The sequence below is a fragment of the Anguilla rostrata genome, chromosome 5, assembly GCF_018555375.3.
Source record: "Anguilla rostrata isolate EN2019 chromosome 5, ASM1855537v3, whole genome shotgun sequence".
In the NCBI taxonomy this organism is placed as follows: Eukaryota; Metazoa; Chordata; class Actinopteri; order Anguilliformes; family Anguillidae; genus Anguilla; species Anguilla rostrata.
The window spans coordinates 54218336-54237237 of record NC_057937.1 but is presented as its reverse complement, the minus strand read 5'-3'; the positions used below and the strand labels follow the sequence as shown (position 1 = coordinate 54237237).

At 41.8% G+C, this 18902-nt stretch overlaps 1 protein-coding gene across 10 annotated transcripts in view; it reads left to right on the top strand.

Moving 5' to 3' along the window:
• The window catches only part of LOC135255700 (cadherin-8-like), a 187684-nt gene extending 171043 nt beyond the window's left edge, over positions 1-16641 (top strand). For all 10 annotated transcript variants that reach the window (XM_064337218.1, XM_064337215.1, XM_064337216.1 and 7 more), the window contains 5 exons: positions 4669-4805; positions 7600-7721; positions 8286-8403; positions 13744-13995; positions 14521-16641. In XM_064337218.1, coding sequence (XP_064193288.1) covers positions 4669-4805; positions 7600-7721; positions 8286-8403; positions 13744-13995; positions 14521-15014 — 1123 coding nt within the window. In that variant the 3' untranslated portion in view covers positions 15015-16641. The remainder of the gene's footprint in view (positions 1-4668; positions 4806-7599; positions 7722-8285; positions 8404-13743; positions 13996-14520) is intronic.
• The last annotated feature ends 2261 nt before the right edge of the window (positions 16642-18902 follow it).

Genomic DNA, 18902 nt, shown 5'->3' with positions numbered 1-18902 from the left:
ATTGTCCCACCACAGTACGCAGCGTTCCTACTTAAGGGACATCCATTACCCCCCTCCTTGAACGTGATTACCATGCGCTGTCTGTTATTAATAACTGCATGCCGTTCTGTCAGTTTCAACAGGCAGCCACCCATTTTACATTTGACAAGAGAAGCAAAAAAAATAACAGATAAATGTGATGTTGATCCGTATTATTGTTATCAAAAGCAGCCTCAAAATGGGTTATGGTACATTTGAATTGTGCAATGTTAATGTACATGTTATGCTGGTAATCAAAGTGATTTGACCTATTAACAGCTATTAGCTACTACATTGAATAGTGTAGCTCATTGCAGTTGTGACTTGGTTTGAGATACCACAGTCTTAAGTTTTTTCTCTACTATTCTGTATTCTGCTATAGTTAAGATTTAGAAATGATTGTTCTTTCTGAAAAAAATACATTAGAAAATAAAATAAATAAAACCTGCAGGCTTCCAATTGAGCCTTCAGTATGTCTGTGTTTTTGTGGCTTGTAGACCCACAGCAGAGAGAAGTGGCAGATCTCCTGATGGCAGTCAGGCAGTTTGTTTCTCCATGATGATGGCTGTAATTGTGCTTACTCTGTGGGTGAATGGACTGTCTGCAGCAGTGATGGGAAGACTTAGAGCCATAGAGCCACTTAGAGCTCTACACAAGGTCTGATATTCTTCAGCCTTAAAATTCCCATTCTCTGCGCTGCCCCCCTGCTCCCCCATCTCACTCTCTCTCTTCTCTTTCTCTCTGCACTCTCTCTCTTGCCTTCTTTCTCTCTCTCTCTCTCACACACACACACTCTATCTCTCTCTATCTATTTCTCTCTCTACACAAAACACCACACCTATCTCTCTCTATCTTCTCTCTCTCCCCCCACTTCTCTTCTCTTCTCTCTCTCTCACACACACACACACTCACGCTCTATCTCTCTCTATCTATCTCTCTCTCTCTCACACACACACACACACACACACTCTCACTCTATCTCTCTCTATCTATCTATCTCTCTCTCACACACACACACACACACACTCTCTCTCTCTCTCTCTTTTTCTCTGTCTCTCTCCCTCTCCCGCTCCCTCTTTGCCCTCCGGCTCTAGTTCGCGCGCTCAGCCGAGTGTAATTTCAGGTGGTCTTCCTGTAACGCGGCTCGGCGCAACCTCTCAGTGTTCTTCCTGCACGGGCGGTCAACTCATGCGTGGCTTTTGGCATCAGAGAGAGCACTTTGCTTCTGCTTAGTCTGGGGCGGAAGCGAGGCTCTCAGACCCAGCCTTCTCCTAGGCGAAAGGTGCTGTCAGTTAATCGCTCCGTGATAGAGCGTCCCAGACTGCGAGCATTTGTCACGACGGCAGACATGTTGCAAGTGACACATTGGGGTCTTGTAAATGAGGGTGTCTGCGAAGGGTATGTAACACGAAAGCGACATTGCGAAATTCGTGTTGTTTCCCTGTGAAACATTTAGTCACGGAGGCAGCTTACATAAGGAGGACGAACCAGGGGAACGGGGGAAAGGAGGAGGAGGATAAGTCAGGTCATGAAAGGTTGATAACCTCTAGAAATGGTCTTTAGGTAGTATATTTATTAAATATATGTGATAACAGGACAACCTTTTACAATAAAACAATAAATACCGTATTATTATTATTATTATTATTATTATTATTGGTTGTACCACCCATTGCAGTTCCAAATAGCTTATGTCAGCTGACCTCAAAGCCTCCCATTACAGAGCAGTACTAATAGGGACTTGTTTTTACTTATTATTATTTTTCTTCACGGTAGCCTTCAAGGGCAGCACATGGTGCAGTGGGTAGCACTGTTGCCTCACAGTAAGAATCCAGCCTGGGCCTTTCTGTATGCTGATAGGTTAAAGACTCTAAATTAGCCATGGGGTGTGTGAGTGAATGGTGTGAGAGCCCTGCGATGGATTGGCAGCCTGTCCAGGATGTATTCCTGCCTCTTGCCCAATGCTCGCAGGGATAGGCTCTAGCACCCCCAGGATCGGTGGATATAGATAATGGATGGATGTAGCCTTCAACCGCATAGTTATAAAGCAGTAAAGCAGAGCTGCCTCTTCCTGTAGCGTACCCTCTTGCAGTGTCACACTTTGCGAACCTAAAGCCATGACCGTGCCTTGACCCCCTCAGCGGCAGGAAAGAACACGAGCGCCGTGACCGCGTTCTCTTTTGGGAGGTGTTGCGTCACGGAAACAGCGCAAACGGGGGACGGGAGAGCTTCCTGTGTTCTGCCCGGGAAGCACATCAAAGGCAGGTGTTTGTCTGAAAGCCCCGAGCCCCATCAAAGCCCCGGTGATAAAACGGCAACACGTTTTTATCACCAGCCTCTTATTCCTCTCAGCCAGCTGGGTGACCGCGGCTTCTCTGTCTGCTCTCAGGGCTATATATGCGCTAGCTACGTACGCATGTAATCAGCAAAGGACGTGCAAAACAGATTCCTGCATTCAATGAATGGAACTTTTTTTTTTTCTTCTTCATTATTTTCTGATGGGGGTACAAGATATTCTGTTGGTTTGGCTATTTCATTCTCAGTAGGCTCGTGTTATTTTAAATTCAATTATAGTCTGAAATATGTATGAGTTTATAAATGACTGCAGGTGGCGTCTGTTGACCCTCCCATTAGCATGTCACATTGTCTATTGAAGCTCACAGCCACAACGCCGTGTGGAAATTGACTATGGTTACATTGCACGCTGAAATCGGTCCAGTGTTTGATGGTGAAGATGGTGAACAGAGAGCGAATCTGGAGACGTGTTTGCATGTGACACCAATTTCGGTTTTCTCTCCACCACCTGTGGCCTTAGCGTACCGGGCAGTGCCCCAGGAGGGCAGAGGGCGTTGTGTCAGTACCAACACCTCCAGATCACGGGCAACTTCCTTCTCCCACGCGACAAGTTCAAGGATTTTCATCCCCCTCTGTTCCATGCAGACCAAAAACGTTCATTAGGGTTTGTGTTTCTACTCGGTGAAATGTTTTCCTCTGTTCTCTAAGGTCCAGAAGTTATTTCCCAGCAGGACTCTCCCTGGTAGTGGTGTGGTCATGGGACTATGTATGCTATACGCTTATGTGGCTACTGAGGACAAATAACATTCAAAACACAAAATAAAACCTTTCAACCCCTGCCTGTCCACTGCTAACTTGTGTTTTTATCTAAAATGTAATGCATATTTTTGTAGTGTTGCCAAGGCAAGTTCTTGTGAAAATCAACACTGGGTTGGCTGGTGCTTAGTGAGCAGGTTTGAAACTGTGCTGTTCTACTTCTGTCAGTTTCATGTGAGAAAGAGTACTACAGGTAATCCATCTGGGTCTCTTACTTGGTTTTGTGAAAGGTTGTTTCTCGTTCCATCTGTGGAGGAAGCTTTTAGCTTCATCCAAAACACCAGAGAAAACAGAAAGGAATAAAGAGGCAATATAAGGCAGACTACACACACACACACACATACACACACAAATGCATTCATATAAACAGTTTGTAATTGTGAATGATCTGATCTGTTTACATGTCAGCCAGTAAATATAAAATATATACTCCTTATTTATTTATTTATTTATTTTATTTTTTATTTTTTTCCTGTAAAAATGGAAAAAATATGTAACAGCGAGGTGTGTTTCCTAACGGGAAACTGTATGAAAGTGAAGCGGGAACTTCTCACCTTCCTTCATCTTCATTATCTTCATCTTTTCGTCGCCTTCTTTTGTGCACAACAGCCTCATTGCTCAACGCACCGCTCCCCTTCAGAATCTAGGCTAGCGAGTAATTCTCTTAATTACAGCTTTGCGCATCCATACCCTCCCAGAGCACTGCCGTTCTGAGTGAACGGCGAAAGCCAGGTGCATTGTTAGAGGAATAAACTGGAGCGATACACAGAGAAGGGGTTCTCTTAGGCCCACTGTGTGTGCTGTTTTTTGTTGCAGTCAATCTCTTCATCAGTTAAGGTTGTTGAAAGCATGAGCTTAAGGTCTTCCTTACCCTTTTTTCCCCTTATCAACACTATTCAGGTTTGGCTCATTTCCATTTACATTGATTTTACTTAATTTCTTTTTCCTTCAGTTGACCTTAGATGACATTTTTCACAATATGCTCATAGCCATTTCTGACATAATGTGGGCTTAAGAATGTAAATGATCCTACAATAAACGATTATTATTATTATTTTTTTTACAGTTATAGGTTTATTACAATTCAGAGATTACAATTGCGGCCAGCATACAAAGGTGGCCACCAGGAGTTTGATAAACCCTGCCACACCCCTGGTAATTCTACCGCCATATGCGCATTGTTTTAGAGTTGTAGTTGGCACTATACTTTGGCTTATGTGTGAGTATTTCATTGTAGGCAGCCCACCTGTGTATGGAGTCAACAGGTTCTCGTCCACACCACTTTTCCGTTAAGACAAATTGGTGTTTCTAAAAGCTGACAGCGATTTCATGCGCTCTCCTGTGAATGTGAAGCAGGTAATTAATCCCCAGGTGATAATTATTGGGTTCCCATGGCATTAACAAATTTTCATCCGCAGGGGCCACTTGATGAATAAGGCATTCCCAAGACGGGCCCCAAAGGCTTGGTTTTATTCGGTTGAATTTCAAATGAACAATTCGCACACGATAAAGAAACTTTTTTTCCCCCTCTTTTTTCAGGTATTTCATTGATCGGCACACAGACCTGGAGAGGCAGTTTAATATTAATGTTGAAGATGGAAAGATAACGCTGGCAAAACCACTGGACAGGGAGACTGAGATGTGGCACAACATCACGGTGACAGCCACAGAAGTCAGTAAGTATCGCTTTTGTCCAGCTTTCCTTTATTTCTCTTATTTCCTCAATTTTTGAACCCCCGTTTAGTTAAGAAAATGGCATTATATGCATACAAACTGTATTTCCTTGCTGAATTATTCACCGGAAAGAGTGTGAGTTTCATCTTTTTGTGCTCACCTTTTTAATTAAACACAACTATGCCTGCATGTCTCTCTTGGTCCCACCATAGATAAAATGACCTTTCTCCAGCACATGCAATACCATTTCCAAATCAGCACTTGTTCCTATTTCTAGCCCATATATTCTAGGAATCTTTTTGTGAAATAGTATTTTTTTTTTTTTTTTGCATACAAATATTTATCGGGTGAGTGATGTGGAAAATACATTAATCCTATGAATTTTAATTGAGGCAAACAGCTCAGCAGTTAAATTCATGGAACTTTAAGTACATTAATGTGTCTTTAATAAACCCCCACAGCAGAGTCAATTGCAGCGATTTCAGTGTTCACAGAAGATGAAAAAGATGCGAGGGGCTGAGCGGCTTGGGCGTAATCTTTGGAGCCCGCTATAGATATGTAAAAACGCCATTTGCATTCCCATTGTGTCTGAGGATCGCACGGGAGGATAATGCCGAAATTACCGTTTTCAGTCAATGCTCGTGTAAAGAAATTTGCTAACCTTGTTTTCTGTAAATCAGGGGAAGTGCTGTCATTGTCACATACAATTAAAGCGAGGCGAAACGCTCGCGGTGCCGCGGCGTCTCTGCGGCGCGTGTTTTTTCTCTCCGCGGCGGCGAGAGGAGCTGGTGGGCTCGATAAGGAACGGCTCTCGGCTGCTCACCTCGCTCTCTGAATATCGTGTTTGTCACGTCGCGTTCCGGCCGCGCGCGTTTTTCCCGCTTTTGTTTTGATGCCCTTTGGCAAAGTGCCTGCGACCGGCGATAGCGGCGTCGCTCGGCGCACCTAATAGAAATCTGCTAAAATAAATATGCCCTTGTTTGCCCTTGTTCCGCGGCGTCTGGATTGAACGGAGGGGGGGGGGAGGCTCTGTGTCGTAAAAGGGGAAGAATTGCATTCCCCCGTAGCGCTCGATCATGATTTCGCCACTCAGATGCCACCGTGTTCCGCTGCTTGCCCCCCAGATGACATCTGACTAATCAGATTGACTTCCGCGCTGCAGCAGAATGAAAGGCGCTCTGCACCGAGGCAGGCAGTGATTGAAGTGCTGCAGTGTCTCTCTCTCTCTCTCACTCCCTCTCTCTTTCTCTCTCTCACTCTCCCCTCCTCTCTCTCTCTACCCCCCTCTCTCTCACTTTCCCTCTCTCTATCACTCTCTCTGGCTCTCTACCCTATTCTGTCTCTCTATCACTCTCTCCCTCCCTCTCTCTCTCCCTCTATCACCCTTTCTCTCTCTATCTCTCTCTTTCTGTCTCTCCAATCCACTGACTCAGGCACACGCACACACAAGCACCTTAATTTCTTAAGGCTCAAGGTTTCCCACCTTCACTCTTCACTATGAATTCCAAGTGACGTCTTGTCTATTCATATGTTATAATGACACCAAGGGATGTTTTGAGAGGCCCACTCATCTTTGCATTAATCAGTGTCAAATTACTATTACCACAGCAAGAGTTTAAAGGACATTTAAACAAACTATTTCCACAAACAAAGGCCCTAAAGCAAATTCAATTTAATCAAAAACATTGGGTTTGTGGCTGCAATGGATTTGGTCTGTAATACTGTGCAATGCATTTCAGGCAGAAATAGTACTTTAGTTTTATACAGGGCATTCCAATGATAGAAGTGGAAAAAAATAGCTACGCAAAATGATTATCTTTAACCATAAACTACAATTACATTCTTAAAATTCCCATGTTCAAAAGTAACATGATGCAATATGATCGCAATATATTTACCCAAGCATTGAAGGATACCAAATGTGGTCATCAAAAATCAATATAATACATTATGGGCTTGCACATAATTGTGCTGGCTTTTGGGCATTTGGGGCTGTGAGTTCTTGGCTCCCGTAATTACTGCTTGCCGGTATATTTTTATTTGTTATAGAAAAAAAGAGAAAGTAAACCAGTATAGCTGACTGACCAGTTTATGTCATATATGGTCATTAACCTCATTAACCTAGGCGTTGGTCCTATGTCAGTGACAGAACACATGGAGCAGAATAAATCAATGTCAAATCTTTCTAGGGATGAGAAATCCGGGCTTCATGAACCTCTAAATTACGTTAGCCAATCATAGTGTTTTCCAATAAAGAGGACAGTTAATGGATCATGTGAGCCAATGATTAACAGCTCAATGCAGCCCCCTATAACTCCTCTGTCTCTCCTCAATACTTATTTGTCCAAATGAATAGATAATGGGTCATAAAGTTAGTGACCATGTCTCTGATTAAAGGGTCATTTACTGGGTGAAAAAAAACAGAACAATAAAGTTGGTATAAGTATTATCAAGTACTATTATCAAAAATAATCAAAGTATTATCAAAAATAAGTACTATAAAATCATCCTCTATCTTGATGTAGATTTGATGTAGATTTTTGTTTCATTCATTCATTCATTCTCTCATGTGTTGTGTGCATTTTTCTTTTGGTGACACAGATTTTTGCATTAATTAAAAACCACAACAACTCAGTGATGATGGTGTGGTTTCTCACCTGGTTCACCGTCAACACCAGGCATCAAGGAAAAGAACATGGACAAAGTAACAGTGGTAGTAGTACAAGTAGTAACGATCAACCTACTTATGTTTAAATTTATTACAATCTTTTTTCTTCTTCTTCCTCTTTTAAACAGAAAATCACAGTCAGATCTCGCGGGCTATCATTGCCATCCGAGTGCTGGACATCAACGACAACGCTCCGGAGTTTGCGACGGAATTTGAAGCCTTCCTTTGTGAGAACGGGAAGCCTGGACAGGTAGGTGGGAAATCATTCGGCGACTGTTAGTGGCATGCACACATCAGTATGGACAAGCCGCAGCGAATCACGCCCCGTTTATTTACCCTAAGAGGGCCGGTCCCCACTGACGGAGGCAAGAGAAAGGCATGAAGTAAAAAGAGTCAGAAATGATCAGAACTATTCATATTTCCAAGGCATCCTGGAGGAACAATGTCTGGCTAAATAGCATCTTTGGGACGTGCTTAGACAGGTCCCTCAGGTCCCATTCAGCTCATTCACGAGGCACGGCACAATAGGAATATTTAAACACAATTTGCTGAATCGGAACTTTGACCTGAATGTCGGTTACAAATTGTTGCCAAGTACTTTGCCCGAAGGGTATTTAAATGAACGGAGAAAACAAAACTGCTGAAAAGGGGGACTCCCACAGGAGGAGGGTTTTTAATTTCAGAAACGAACGTGGAAGGAGTCTCATTGTATGTAGACCAATGACTCTGTGGGTTTCGGAAGGATGGAGAAACATAGTAATGACTGTGCTCTCAGCCCTCAGTGACCCTGTGTCTTTGCCTTTCCCACAAACAGGTGATTCAGACCGTCAGCGCCGTCGACAGGGATGACCCGCAAAATGGACACTCTTTCCTCTACAGTCTGGTGCCTGAAATGTTAAACAACCCAAACTTTACCATTAAAAACAATGGAGGTAAGGTCTGTCCCATGTGGTAAACCACAAAGTGCAAAAACAAAAAGAATCAAAATCGACCAAATGAACAAAGCCTAATGCTAGCCTCATAGCAAGCAGACTTAGGTGATACTTTTTTTTTCTTTTCTAATCAAATAGCTTGACCAGAATATTTAGCATAGCTTACAGCTAGCAGGTGTGCAGTGGACATTAACTAGTCTCCACTGCAGTATTGTTTTGAGAAAGGGAATGAACAAGATACAAACCTTCTCTTTTTCCTGGGAAACAATGAGTGCTGCTTGTACGGTGACATCACGAGTCGGTGCAGAGAAACAGATGGCTCTAAATTTGTCTGTAAAATGCAGTGATTTGTGTAGTGGACTACCTGCCCCCCCACCCCCACAGAGTCTGGTGTTACACCATCTTTTAAAAGGGCTTAGGGTGAAGATTTTTCATCCACACACATCTGTTCTGGCATGAATAATATATTTATTTGATTATATTTATCTTATATATATATATATATGTGTGTGTGTGATTTATGATTATTTATTTATTTTCTTTAGCAAATTCCGAAATTCAGATCTCTTCTTCCTTCGTACCAAGCCAGTGAAAAGCACAAAGGGAACTTTATCTTTTCCATCTGACATCTGACAGATATGAAAATGCGAAGTCTTAACAGCAAATTTGCACACAGTAGTATGGGGAAATACGAGGTGGCAATTGCACATGTTGTAATGGGGGAGAGGGAAAAGGCACACGCTGACTTCACACCCAGAATATTTATTAACTGAACGTTTATTAACTACAGCTATTATAGATGTTTATGTCCCACAAGGGAAAGTGCTATCCTAGAACTGTGCTTGAACTTAAGGAAGGTACATTTTTGAGCATACACATTTCTTACCCTCATGTTGTGACAGAGTGCGAACATACTGTATGACCTTTCACTTCCTTAAATGCTGCAGGAAAATCTTCACAGATTTAAAATGATTGTGGAGGACATTTTGACCAGGGCTAGCTGGTTAGATGACATTTCAGAGGTCCACAAAAGGCTTCACTTTCCAACAAAGGATAAGGCTTGATTTACCAAAAAAAATTATCCGCTAATGATGTCATTATATGGTTCATGATGAGGAAGCAGTTTTTTCTCGTGCTACAGAATTAGCGACAAAGGCACCCAGCACATGCTCTGGGTCATCTCTGCTAGCTTTTCTAGCCTTGCATTGTCTGTCTGTTGGGTAACCACCTCCTAATGCCCGTAGCGTTGTAAGCAAGTGCGCACATGTGCACTCACAGACACACACACACATGCAAGCACACAAACACACACACACACAGATCTCTGTTACCAGAAGCAGAGTTTTCCATGCTCAGCAATCAGCACATGCTGCCCACTGACAGCTAATTTGTCCTTTTTGGCCTGAGATTTAGCCCATTTGCACAAAAGCAGAAGGAAATCTGTAAAAGGGCAAAAATCAATAGCTCTTTTGGTTGACATGAAAATATCCATCCATATAATTCATATTACCATACAAGGTAAGGTTTGAATTTTGTCATTACTGTTTAATAGCTCTGTAAATATTAAATATAAAGGCTCATTAGTAACAGATGTAACAGTCTAGTGCAATATGTTTTGAGTAGTAATGCTTCGAGCCATACCTCTCTTGTTGTTCCTTGCCAACATATAAATTGTACCACTAGAGAGTGTTTTTCTTAGCAAGGCACTCATTCTTGTGTGTAGTTACCCTTTGTTATGTGAGGGAAATGTCTCTGTTCAGTGTTGGACTGAGTCCCAAACCAAATCTCAGAGCATTAATGCTTTAGTGTGCACATTATATTTAGCATAGCATTCTCTAATGTACTGTACACACTTTGCTTGTATTCTTCTTGGCCATTCCAGCTCCAAAGAATACTAAATAGACAAAGTACAGATGGCATCCATATCCAAATCTATTTTGTCCACCACTTCTCTATGATTTTTGGTTTATCTTATTCAAAGTTCAATGTACATAATTATCCAAATGTGTGTTTTACTGCTTTATTACAGGCTAATCTGTGGTTATAATCAATTATTTAAAATGATTGAGCAAAACAAATAGATATGCTGTGCACACTAAAAGGCTCTCATTATTGTTGTTCAAACCCCACCTGAAACAAATTGAAAAAATAGTTCAATTGGGTTTGTTTTTATCCGGAGAGGCAATGAGATAGTAGTGCACCACTGTCAGCACCAATGCAGAGATGTGCACCTAAAATGGAGCTATCGCTACTGCGTGGACTCTTACTGAAAACCTTGAAAATGTGGGGAAAAACAAATGTTGAGCTTTCAGCATTCATGCTTCTGTGAGCCACTCAGGGGCCGGGGTTAGACCTGTGAGGTGGACTGTTTCTGATGACCACTTCGATTGTGCTCACTCTGGGAGGCGGGTGACCCGCTACCAGCACGTCGCTGTGAAGCACCGCTTCGAGCTGCGCGAGGAATCCAGATTTTTCCATTTGGCGCTTTGTGCTTTTAATTCTCAAAACCTCTTTCTTCTCTCTTCCTCTCTCTCTCTCTCTCTCACACTCCCTCTAATAAATGTTTCCCACCGGGCAGGGATCTCTGCGTAAACCACTGAACAGTGAAATAAACTATTCGTGGGACTTTTCTTTTAAGTCGAAATAGGCAGTCGGTGCGCTGCAGAGTTTATAACTTATGAAGGCTGTCATTGCGGCGGCGAATGTCATTGTTCCTGTGACTCGCATCCCTTTAGAAGCCAGGCTGCGGCAGACAATGTGCCTCCTCGATCGCTGAGGGCGTGGAATAACAAAAACAGGGCTTCGCTTATTTACGATAAATCAGCTCGGAGCTTATGCAAATAATTGCTCCATGCGCCTGGAAATGTTTACCTTTCATTCATTAGGATGCTTACGAGTGCAAATAAAAGCCTGTTCGTACTTTGTTTTATTGATATTCGCTCCGGTAAAATATCCATCGTCAACGGTGTCCTTTATTTGCACAGGCTGTGGCGAAGCTCACTTATTCTAATCAACATTTATAGGCTGTAAAAAAATGACATTTGGTTGGAGGGCACATCGGAGACGTCCCGCGTCTCTCGCTCGCGTATTAAATTTACCTTTACCCAATTATCCACTTTGCCGGCCGTCCGATTCAACTCATTTCGGGGTTAATAGCTTCTTCAATGCCATTTTCCCTCTTCCTTCTCCTCTCCGCCCCTCAATATACTCCTCAAAGAGACAGAGAAAGAGAGAGAGAGAGCGAGAGAGAGATGTGGCGCACGCCCATGCAAAGATCAAGACTTGCAGGAACGTATTTCCAAATGAAGTCTCCATTTGTCAGTTGCGTAGGACCACGCGGGACTGCAAAATTTGAAAGTGTGTCGAGGAGTGGGCACAAGGAGAATGGTAATGAACACAGAGCGTCTAATAAGAGCCATTTCAGCGCCTGTGGCACTTTAGCAGCTGGCCTTCTTCTTTCAGTACATTTGGTTCCTTCTGCTACGTTTATAGAAATGCCGCAATGCATCTCTAGAGCTTAATAGCTTGTCATAAAACATTGCTTGTGATTATGGTTGTTTTGTAGCTTGTGTCTGCATTGTAACGGATAGAGCTGAGGGGGTTTATGGGATATGAGAAAACACACTGAAGTGCAGAAGCTGTGCAAAATATGTAAAAACTCGCCCTCACTTATTTTATCTATTTATTTATCCTGAAACCAATTTTCTGTCACATTGTTTCAGGTTAGATTTCCCACTTATAGTTTCAGTTATATGTCTGGCCTGTCCCATCACTGCCGCACACTCTTTGAATTCAGGAGGAGAGTTCAGAAAAGCGCTGATTGCTCTATTTGGTCTGCGGTCCACCAGTTGAGCTGCGCAGACCCTGAGCTGGAGGACTGTATTTCATGCACCGCCTGGGCATAAGCACAGCGCAAGTGACCAATCAGGAGTCACTGATGAAAATGAGGCGGGGGAAGCCCTGCTGTCAGAAACCCCGTCGCCGCGGGAGACGCTGTTGTCGACTGTTCCTCTTCCCTCATGACTCCCAACCACATTCACCAATGGCACGGCGAAGAATCACTTCCAGTGTCAATGCACCAATGAATAGTAATTCAGCGGGACACACCACCTTTCCAATCCCAAACCCATTAGAAAGCACGGTGTAAAAACGGGTTGCCATGTTTTAATGGGTTTGATTATTCACCCATGTCAGATTACTGGGGAACTCTTTCTGCAGGCTTGCAAATCATTTTATTTATTTATTTATTTACGCATTTACTGAACAATGGCATTTCCAAATGAGTCATGTACTATTTTTTAGAAGGAAAAAAATATTTCTACACTTTAGAGGTTCTTTTTAATTTTCTTTCTATTTTTTTTCTTGGATGGGTGCCCTCGATACAGACTATGATATGAAATTTGATTTATTCAACACACGACCAAAAGCATAACTTTTTTTCATTTGAGTACCAGCTAGAATATTTTTTTTCTCCAAGCATTTTAATATAGCATTTAGTTTGTCATCTTTAAAATCTGAATTCATTTATGAGTTGTAGCCCAGAGTGATTACAGAATCACTGAAGCTTTTTGTTAGCTGATAGTGATGAACACGGTGCATACTCTATGAATTTTAATACAACATACTAATAATATTACTGGCTGTAGTTTTTTTATGAGAACATAAACATTCAACCAGTGATCAGCTGACCACCCTGAAGGCCTATATGAATTTTGTTAGAGAGATTTAACATATTTTACAGAATATGACGGAAAAGGGTTTGTACAGTGACTATAGGTAGCCTGTAGCTTCACCAGGCTTGGCGTTGCCTCTGCATTGTGTGCATCTGGACTGGAAAATGTAAGCTGTCGGAAAACAAAGCGGTTACAGCGCTATATGAGACAGTAAATGTAGGGTGTCACCCGGCTGTCAGACGTCGAGTGACAGTATGGCATATCCTCCGTTTCTTAACTTTAACTTACCCCACACATCATAAACCCTGGGAGCAGTGTTCTGAAAGGCTATCACCAAGAGACTTGGATACAAAGCCATCGATGACACATTTGCCATTTTAAAAAAAAGAAGCTTAGCATCAAATCTGGATGCACCTGCAATTATTCTTTTCTAATCGTAGGCTGACAAAGAACATCTATCTAGTGTGCTCTATATATGCCATTTTCCCTTGTACAGTATCTGTGAGGTCATTATTTCTACAAAGTAAATGGATTGCCAGGCAACCGCGGAACTGTCAGTAGAAATAAAAAGGAGAGCCCTGATTCCCCAGGATCCCCATGATTACAGTCACACATGATTGCCTGTTTCAGCCCTGACTTCCTGTTCCTGTCCCGTCTCCCACCGCAGACAACTCAATCAGCATCCTGGCCAAACACGATACCTTCCGGCGGCAGAAGCAGGAGATGTACTACCTGCCTATCATCGTCACGGACAACGGGAACCCGCCAATGAGCAGCACCAACACGCTCACCATCCGCGTGTGCGGCTGCAGTCGGGAGGGAATCGTCCAGTCCTGCAATGTCGAGGCCTATGTCCTGCCGATCGGACTGAGCATGGGAGCACTGATTGCAATACTGGCCTGCATAATCTTACTCTTAGGTACGTCACCACTCAATTTTTCTGTCTCGGAATGCCGTCTTATACAGCATGTGGTAGATTTTAGGTATCTTTAATTAGTTTATGTCGGCAACCGTTATAACCAATGTATTAGTGGTATATAAATAATTAAATACCATGATTACTTAGGATAAAACTCGTAGACAAATACAGATCATGTATGTTATGTTACACTTGTACAGCTACACAAATGGGAAATCTATAAAAAACAGAACAAAAAAATTGCGCTTGAAAAGTTAAAGAGCTAGAGAGTTTTTTGTTTGCTTTATCTTAATGGAGAACAAAATTGAGGTTAAAAATAAAACAATTTCCGGCAGTCAAATGTGATAAGCCTAGTTTATTTAGTTTATTTCTGCCCAGGATATATACTGCAGTATCATTGCTGTTTGTCATTACACAGTAAGTTAAAGAATCGGTAATACAGTATTGTATGTGCTGCTTTGAAGCGGCGGTGATATCCGGGCGCATGGCTAACGTTGTCATTTTGTCGTTACCTTCCCCACGCAGTCATCGTCGTTCTTTTCGTGACGCTCCGGAGACACAAAAACGAGCCGCTGATAATCAAGGACGACGAGGACGTCCGCGAGAACATCATCCGCTACGACGACGAGGGCGGGGGCGAGGAGGACACGGAGGCCTTCGACATCGCCACGCTGCAGAACCCCGACGGCATCAACGGCTACCTGCCGCGGAAGGACATCAAGCCGGACCTGCAGTTCATGCCCCGGCAGGGCCAGAACTCGGGCCCCAACGGCGTGGACGTGGACGAGTTCATCAACGTGCGGCTCCACGAGGCGGACAACGACCCCACGGCGCCGCCCTACGACTCCATCCAGATCTACGGCTACGAGGGGCGGGGCTCCATCGCCGGCTCGCTCAGCTCCCTGGAGACGGCCTCCTCTGAGTCAGACCAAAACTTTGACTACCTCAGAGAGTGGGGCCCGCGTTTCAGAAGACTGGGGGAGCTTTACTCAGTGGGGGAGAGCGACAAAGAGACCTGACCGAGGATCTAGTGGAAGCCCTTTTGACATCATCTGCATACATGTGTGTGTGTGTTTTGTTAGGGTTATAGACAGACATTGTAGACAGTTATAAACCGCCATTTTTAAAAAAATGGAGGGGGACCTGATCAAGAAATATATAAATGAGCAAAACAAAACCAACAAAAAGAAAAAAAAAAAAAAAACAACTTCATAGAGGACAGTCTAGCGACCATCACCAACCACATCAAATGCATTGTAATTTTGAGCCAAACTAAACAATGTCTCTATTAGGAGGTCTATGATTCTTGTGGTGTGAATTAGAATCTGTGAGTGTCTAGCAGTATTTGAGGTGTTTTGTCATTCACTGTGACCGCCTGGAGCATGAAGATTTGGATTCTTGGTTGTCGCGCGAGGAGCCAAGATGGAGGACGCTCACTGGTGCCGTGTGGGTGCCGGCTTGCTCAGACGCTGGAGGACGCCAATCGAGAGTAGACCATTGTCCAACCAATCAGAAAGAAGATGCTAAACAATAAGATCATGAACTATATCAACCAGAAAACAGCAATATGTGATCTTCATTGCAGTATTGAATGTAAGTATGAACACACAAAGATAAATCGATTTCTCTATTGGCTTTAAGAAGCATTAGTTCTGATACTCTTTGATACCCAGTGGCTACATTTATTATATAAACTGGATGAGCCCGTTGGCCTGCTTTATACAATTCTTTATATTCACCTGTTCTATTATCGAGTGTGTGCTGCACACTGAAAGAAGATTAGCCTATAACAGACCGTAGGATGTAAAGACAATTCTAGGTAAAACGAGGCCTTTTTACAAAAGCAAACATCAGATACTGATTTTCTTTTTTCTTTTTCTTAAAAGGAAATGCTGTTTCTTCGGTAGTGTGGCCATCATTTTATAATGTAATTTGCTGGTTTTGTGTAACAGGTATGAAATGGGTGTTATCTTGTTTCATTCTATGAACGTTTTTCACCAAGCTCGCTGTTATACTGAAGCTAACCTAGATGTCCAGGTGATCTCATATGAAGAAGGGACAAACTATTAAGTTATGAATATAAGAATATTATTAAGTTAAGAATTTAAGTGTGTGGGTTTTTTTTTTTTTTTGGTGGGGGGGTGAGGGGTTATTGCATACAGTCTGTATATATAGAATGATCATTGAAGCACAATAGCTGGAAAAATCTAGTTTGTATGAATATTGGACCACTGAACACTGAAGATTCAATTATCAAACTGGTAATCTTAGCCCATGAAAAAGATACAGACATGCTTATTGTGCTATACTGTATAATATTAGACTAAAATACATGTACATAGGATAACTGCTAACTTTCTTAGCTTTTCTTTTAGGCATTAGGTTTGTCTATGCACGTAGGCTATTGCACATGAGAATCTTGAAAGGCACTACAGCTTCGTGCATACTCAATTTGTACCAATACAGTATATTGCAGTTCTCTGTAGACTCAACGGTATATATGAAGTAGTCTTATCTGCAATTCATATTTTCTACTGTGCTTTTGACGCTTATAAACTTATGTATGTTTCATTATTTACTCTCTGTATTGTACTCAAAGATACCCCTGTATTGTTTCCTACTTTGTGAAATATATTTTTATAAATACTGCTGGGGCGTGGTCTTCTTTGGCGCTGAAGACACCCTTGAGCAGAGTGTGTGAAAATGACCAGATCTCCATCATTTGTTTACGCGTCAACTGAATCGCCCCGGGAACACTTTCAGGAAGGGCTGCCATCAAGCCTGTGCATTCCAAGGATTTACAGGTACGTTCTTGAGTGTCTTCAACAATTGCTTTGCATACACCTTCATCCACTGTACATATACTGTAGCAATTTTGAAGATAATGGTCTTGTTACTGAATAACTACTGTACTACATTTCACCTGCAAGACAGCAGAGGTAGACTTGATTAGACCGATGACAAGAAAAACATTATTTCACATTATGTGAAAAACCCCTTCTGATGGTACTTCACAGATAGAATACATGTACTACTATAAATAAACTGAAAATATAGGCCGATAGATTGTGGGATAATGCTTGCATTGTGTATTTGCATGAGAGATTTAACATGTATTATTTATTCCTTTATTTATTTTTGTGTCGAGCATTCAACAATATTTTACCTATGGATTCATAAACACATAGAGAACATACCATCTTCCTGAATTCCCATCTGTTTATCAAAGTATGTGAGAATTTTGGGCTTTATTTCATCCGTACATAATATGCGATACACATAAATCCTATGTGAAAAACAAGCACGGAAATAAATAAATACATTCCATCCAGCAATTGCCGAAGGGCTTCAGTGGCTGCTAAAGAAGATTTTCTTTTTCAGCTACATTACAATAACTGGAACTGTCAGCTTGTTACAGTAGCTGTATGTCAACTATTTGCCCTTTTTGCTCTTTTTATCACTGAGTAAAAGTACAACCTTTGACACAATTATTCTTATCTGTAATATGTAATTGACTTTTTGAATTCGGAGGTCAAACGTGAAAAGAACATGAGACGGGAATCCGCCGTTCTCCTTCAGACGTGGCTTTCCCCTCCCCCGTGACCTTCGTTTTGTTGTTGCCCGCGTAGATGGATAGAATGTGAGGCTGTTAACTGCTGAAGAATATAACTGTGCCAGGCCTTGTTTGAATCCACTGCCGTTACTCGCGCATCGCGAGATTCAGTTGGTGTCAAAACTAAACGGTTATTTTCTTGTGCTCTTATGTTGTATCTCGCGGCGCCACATGCGGTAGCCGTGAGAACATTGGCAGTTAGAGGCGGACGCTTTTTATAGCGGAGGTTATGAACCCAAATGAACGGCAGAAAAATGATAAATGTCTGCTTGTTATATATTACCCATATATCTGGGTTAAGAATTTAGGCTCACAAAAGAAATTTGAAGAGATGATATGTAAGGTAGTTATTACATGTTACGACCTGTTTATAGACGTTAGTTACTTAGTTAGTTAAAACAGACTGAAGTTATTTTCCAGATCATTTGAAGTATGTATGTCTCCATGGAAACATAATAATAATAATAATAATATACTATATTCTATAATGCAATTATGCTAACTGAACCATTTAATAAAAATACACAAAAGGTGACACATGTTACTGAAGAGAAAGTATTTGATTTCACTGAAATCTTTTGTCTTAAATTCTGATGGGGTTTTAAGTCTGTCCCTCACCTTGTTGCCACACAAAGACGAGGCTTAGTGGAATTCATTTTCGCTCACATCTTTCAAGTGAGTGATCTTATCTCCTCGAGCCACAGCTACTCTTTGTGTTAATCCTGCTGAAAGATAAGAATTTTACTTTGCACTTATCTGATGTTATTTCCTTTTCATGAATAACAAAAAACTCCTCATATGTCATTTACTGAACAATTGTGAGTTTATATATATATATATATATATATATCACATGCAAACATTCTCTGTACTGAGAATTGGGACTGAACATGTGGGTATACAGAGTAGCTGATGTTGACCCAAAGATCTTTAGGGCTCAAAAATGGCTTGCGCTATTCTCTGCTAGCCTGGATAAGGGTCATTTTTGGCTGTGACCAAAATGACAATGTTGCATTTTCACGTAACCCTTTGTTTAAAAATGTCATCTGACGCTCTTCAGTTGATGGAACTAAAGTGCGTATGATTTTGGAACCACAGCAACAAAGCATCAGTCAAACCAGGACAAAAAGGCTGCATAGTGAATGACTTAGCCATCTGTCAGCCAATCGAATAATCAAACTTTTCAGTTGTTATTATTATTATTATTATTATTATTATTATTATTATTATTATCCAATTAGGGCAATACTGGGCATAATACAATTAAGTCATCTTTTAAGTCTTTACTTTTAGC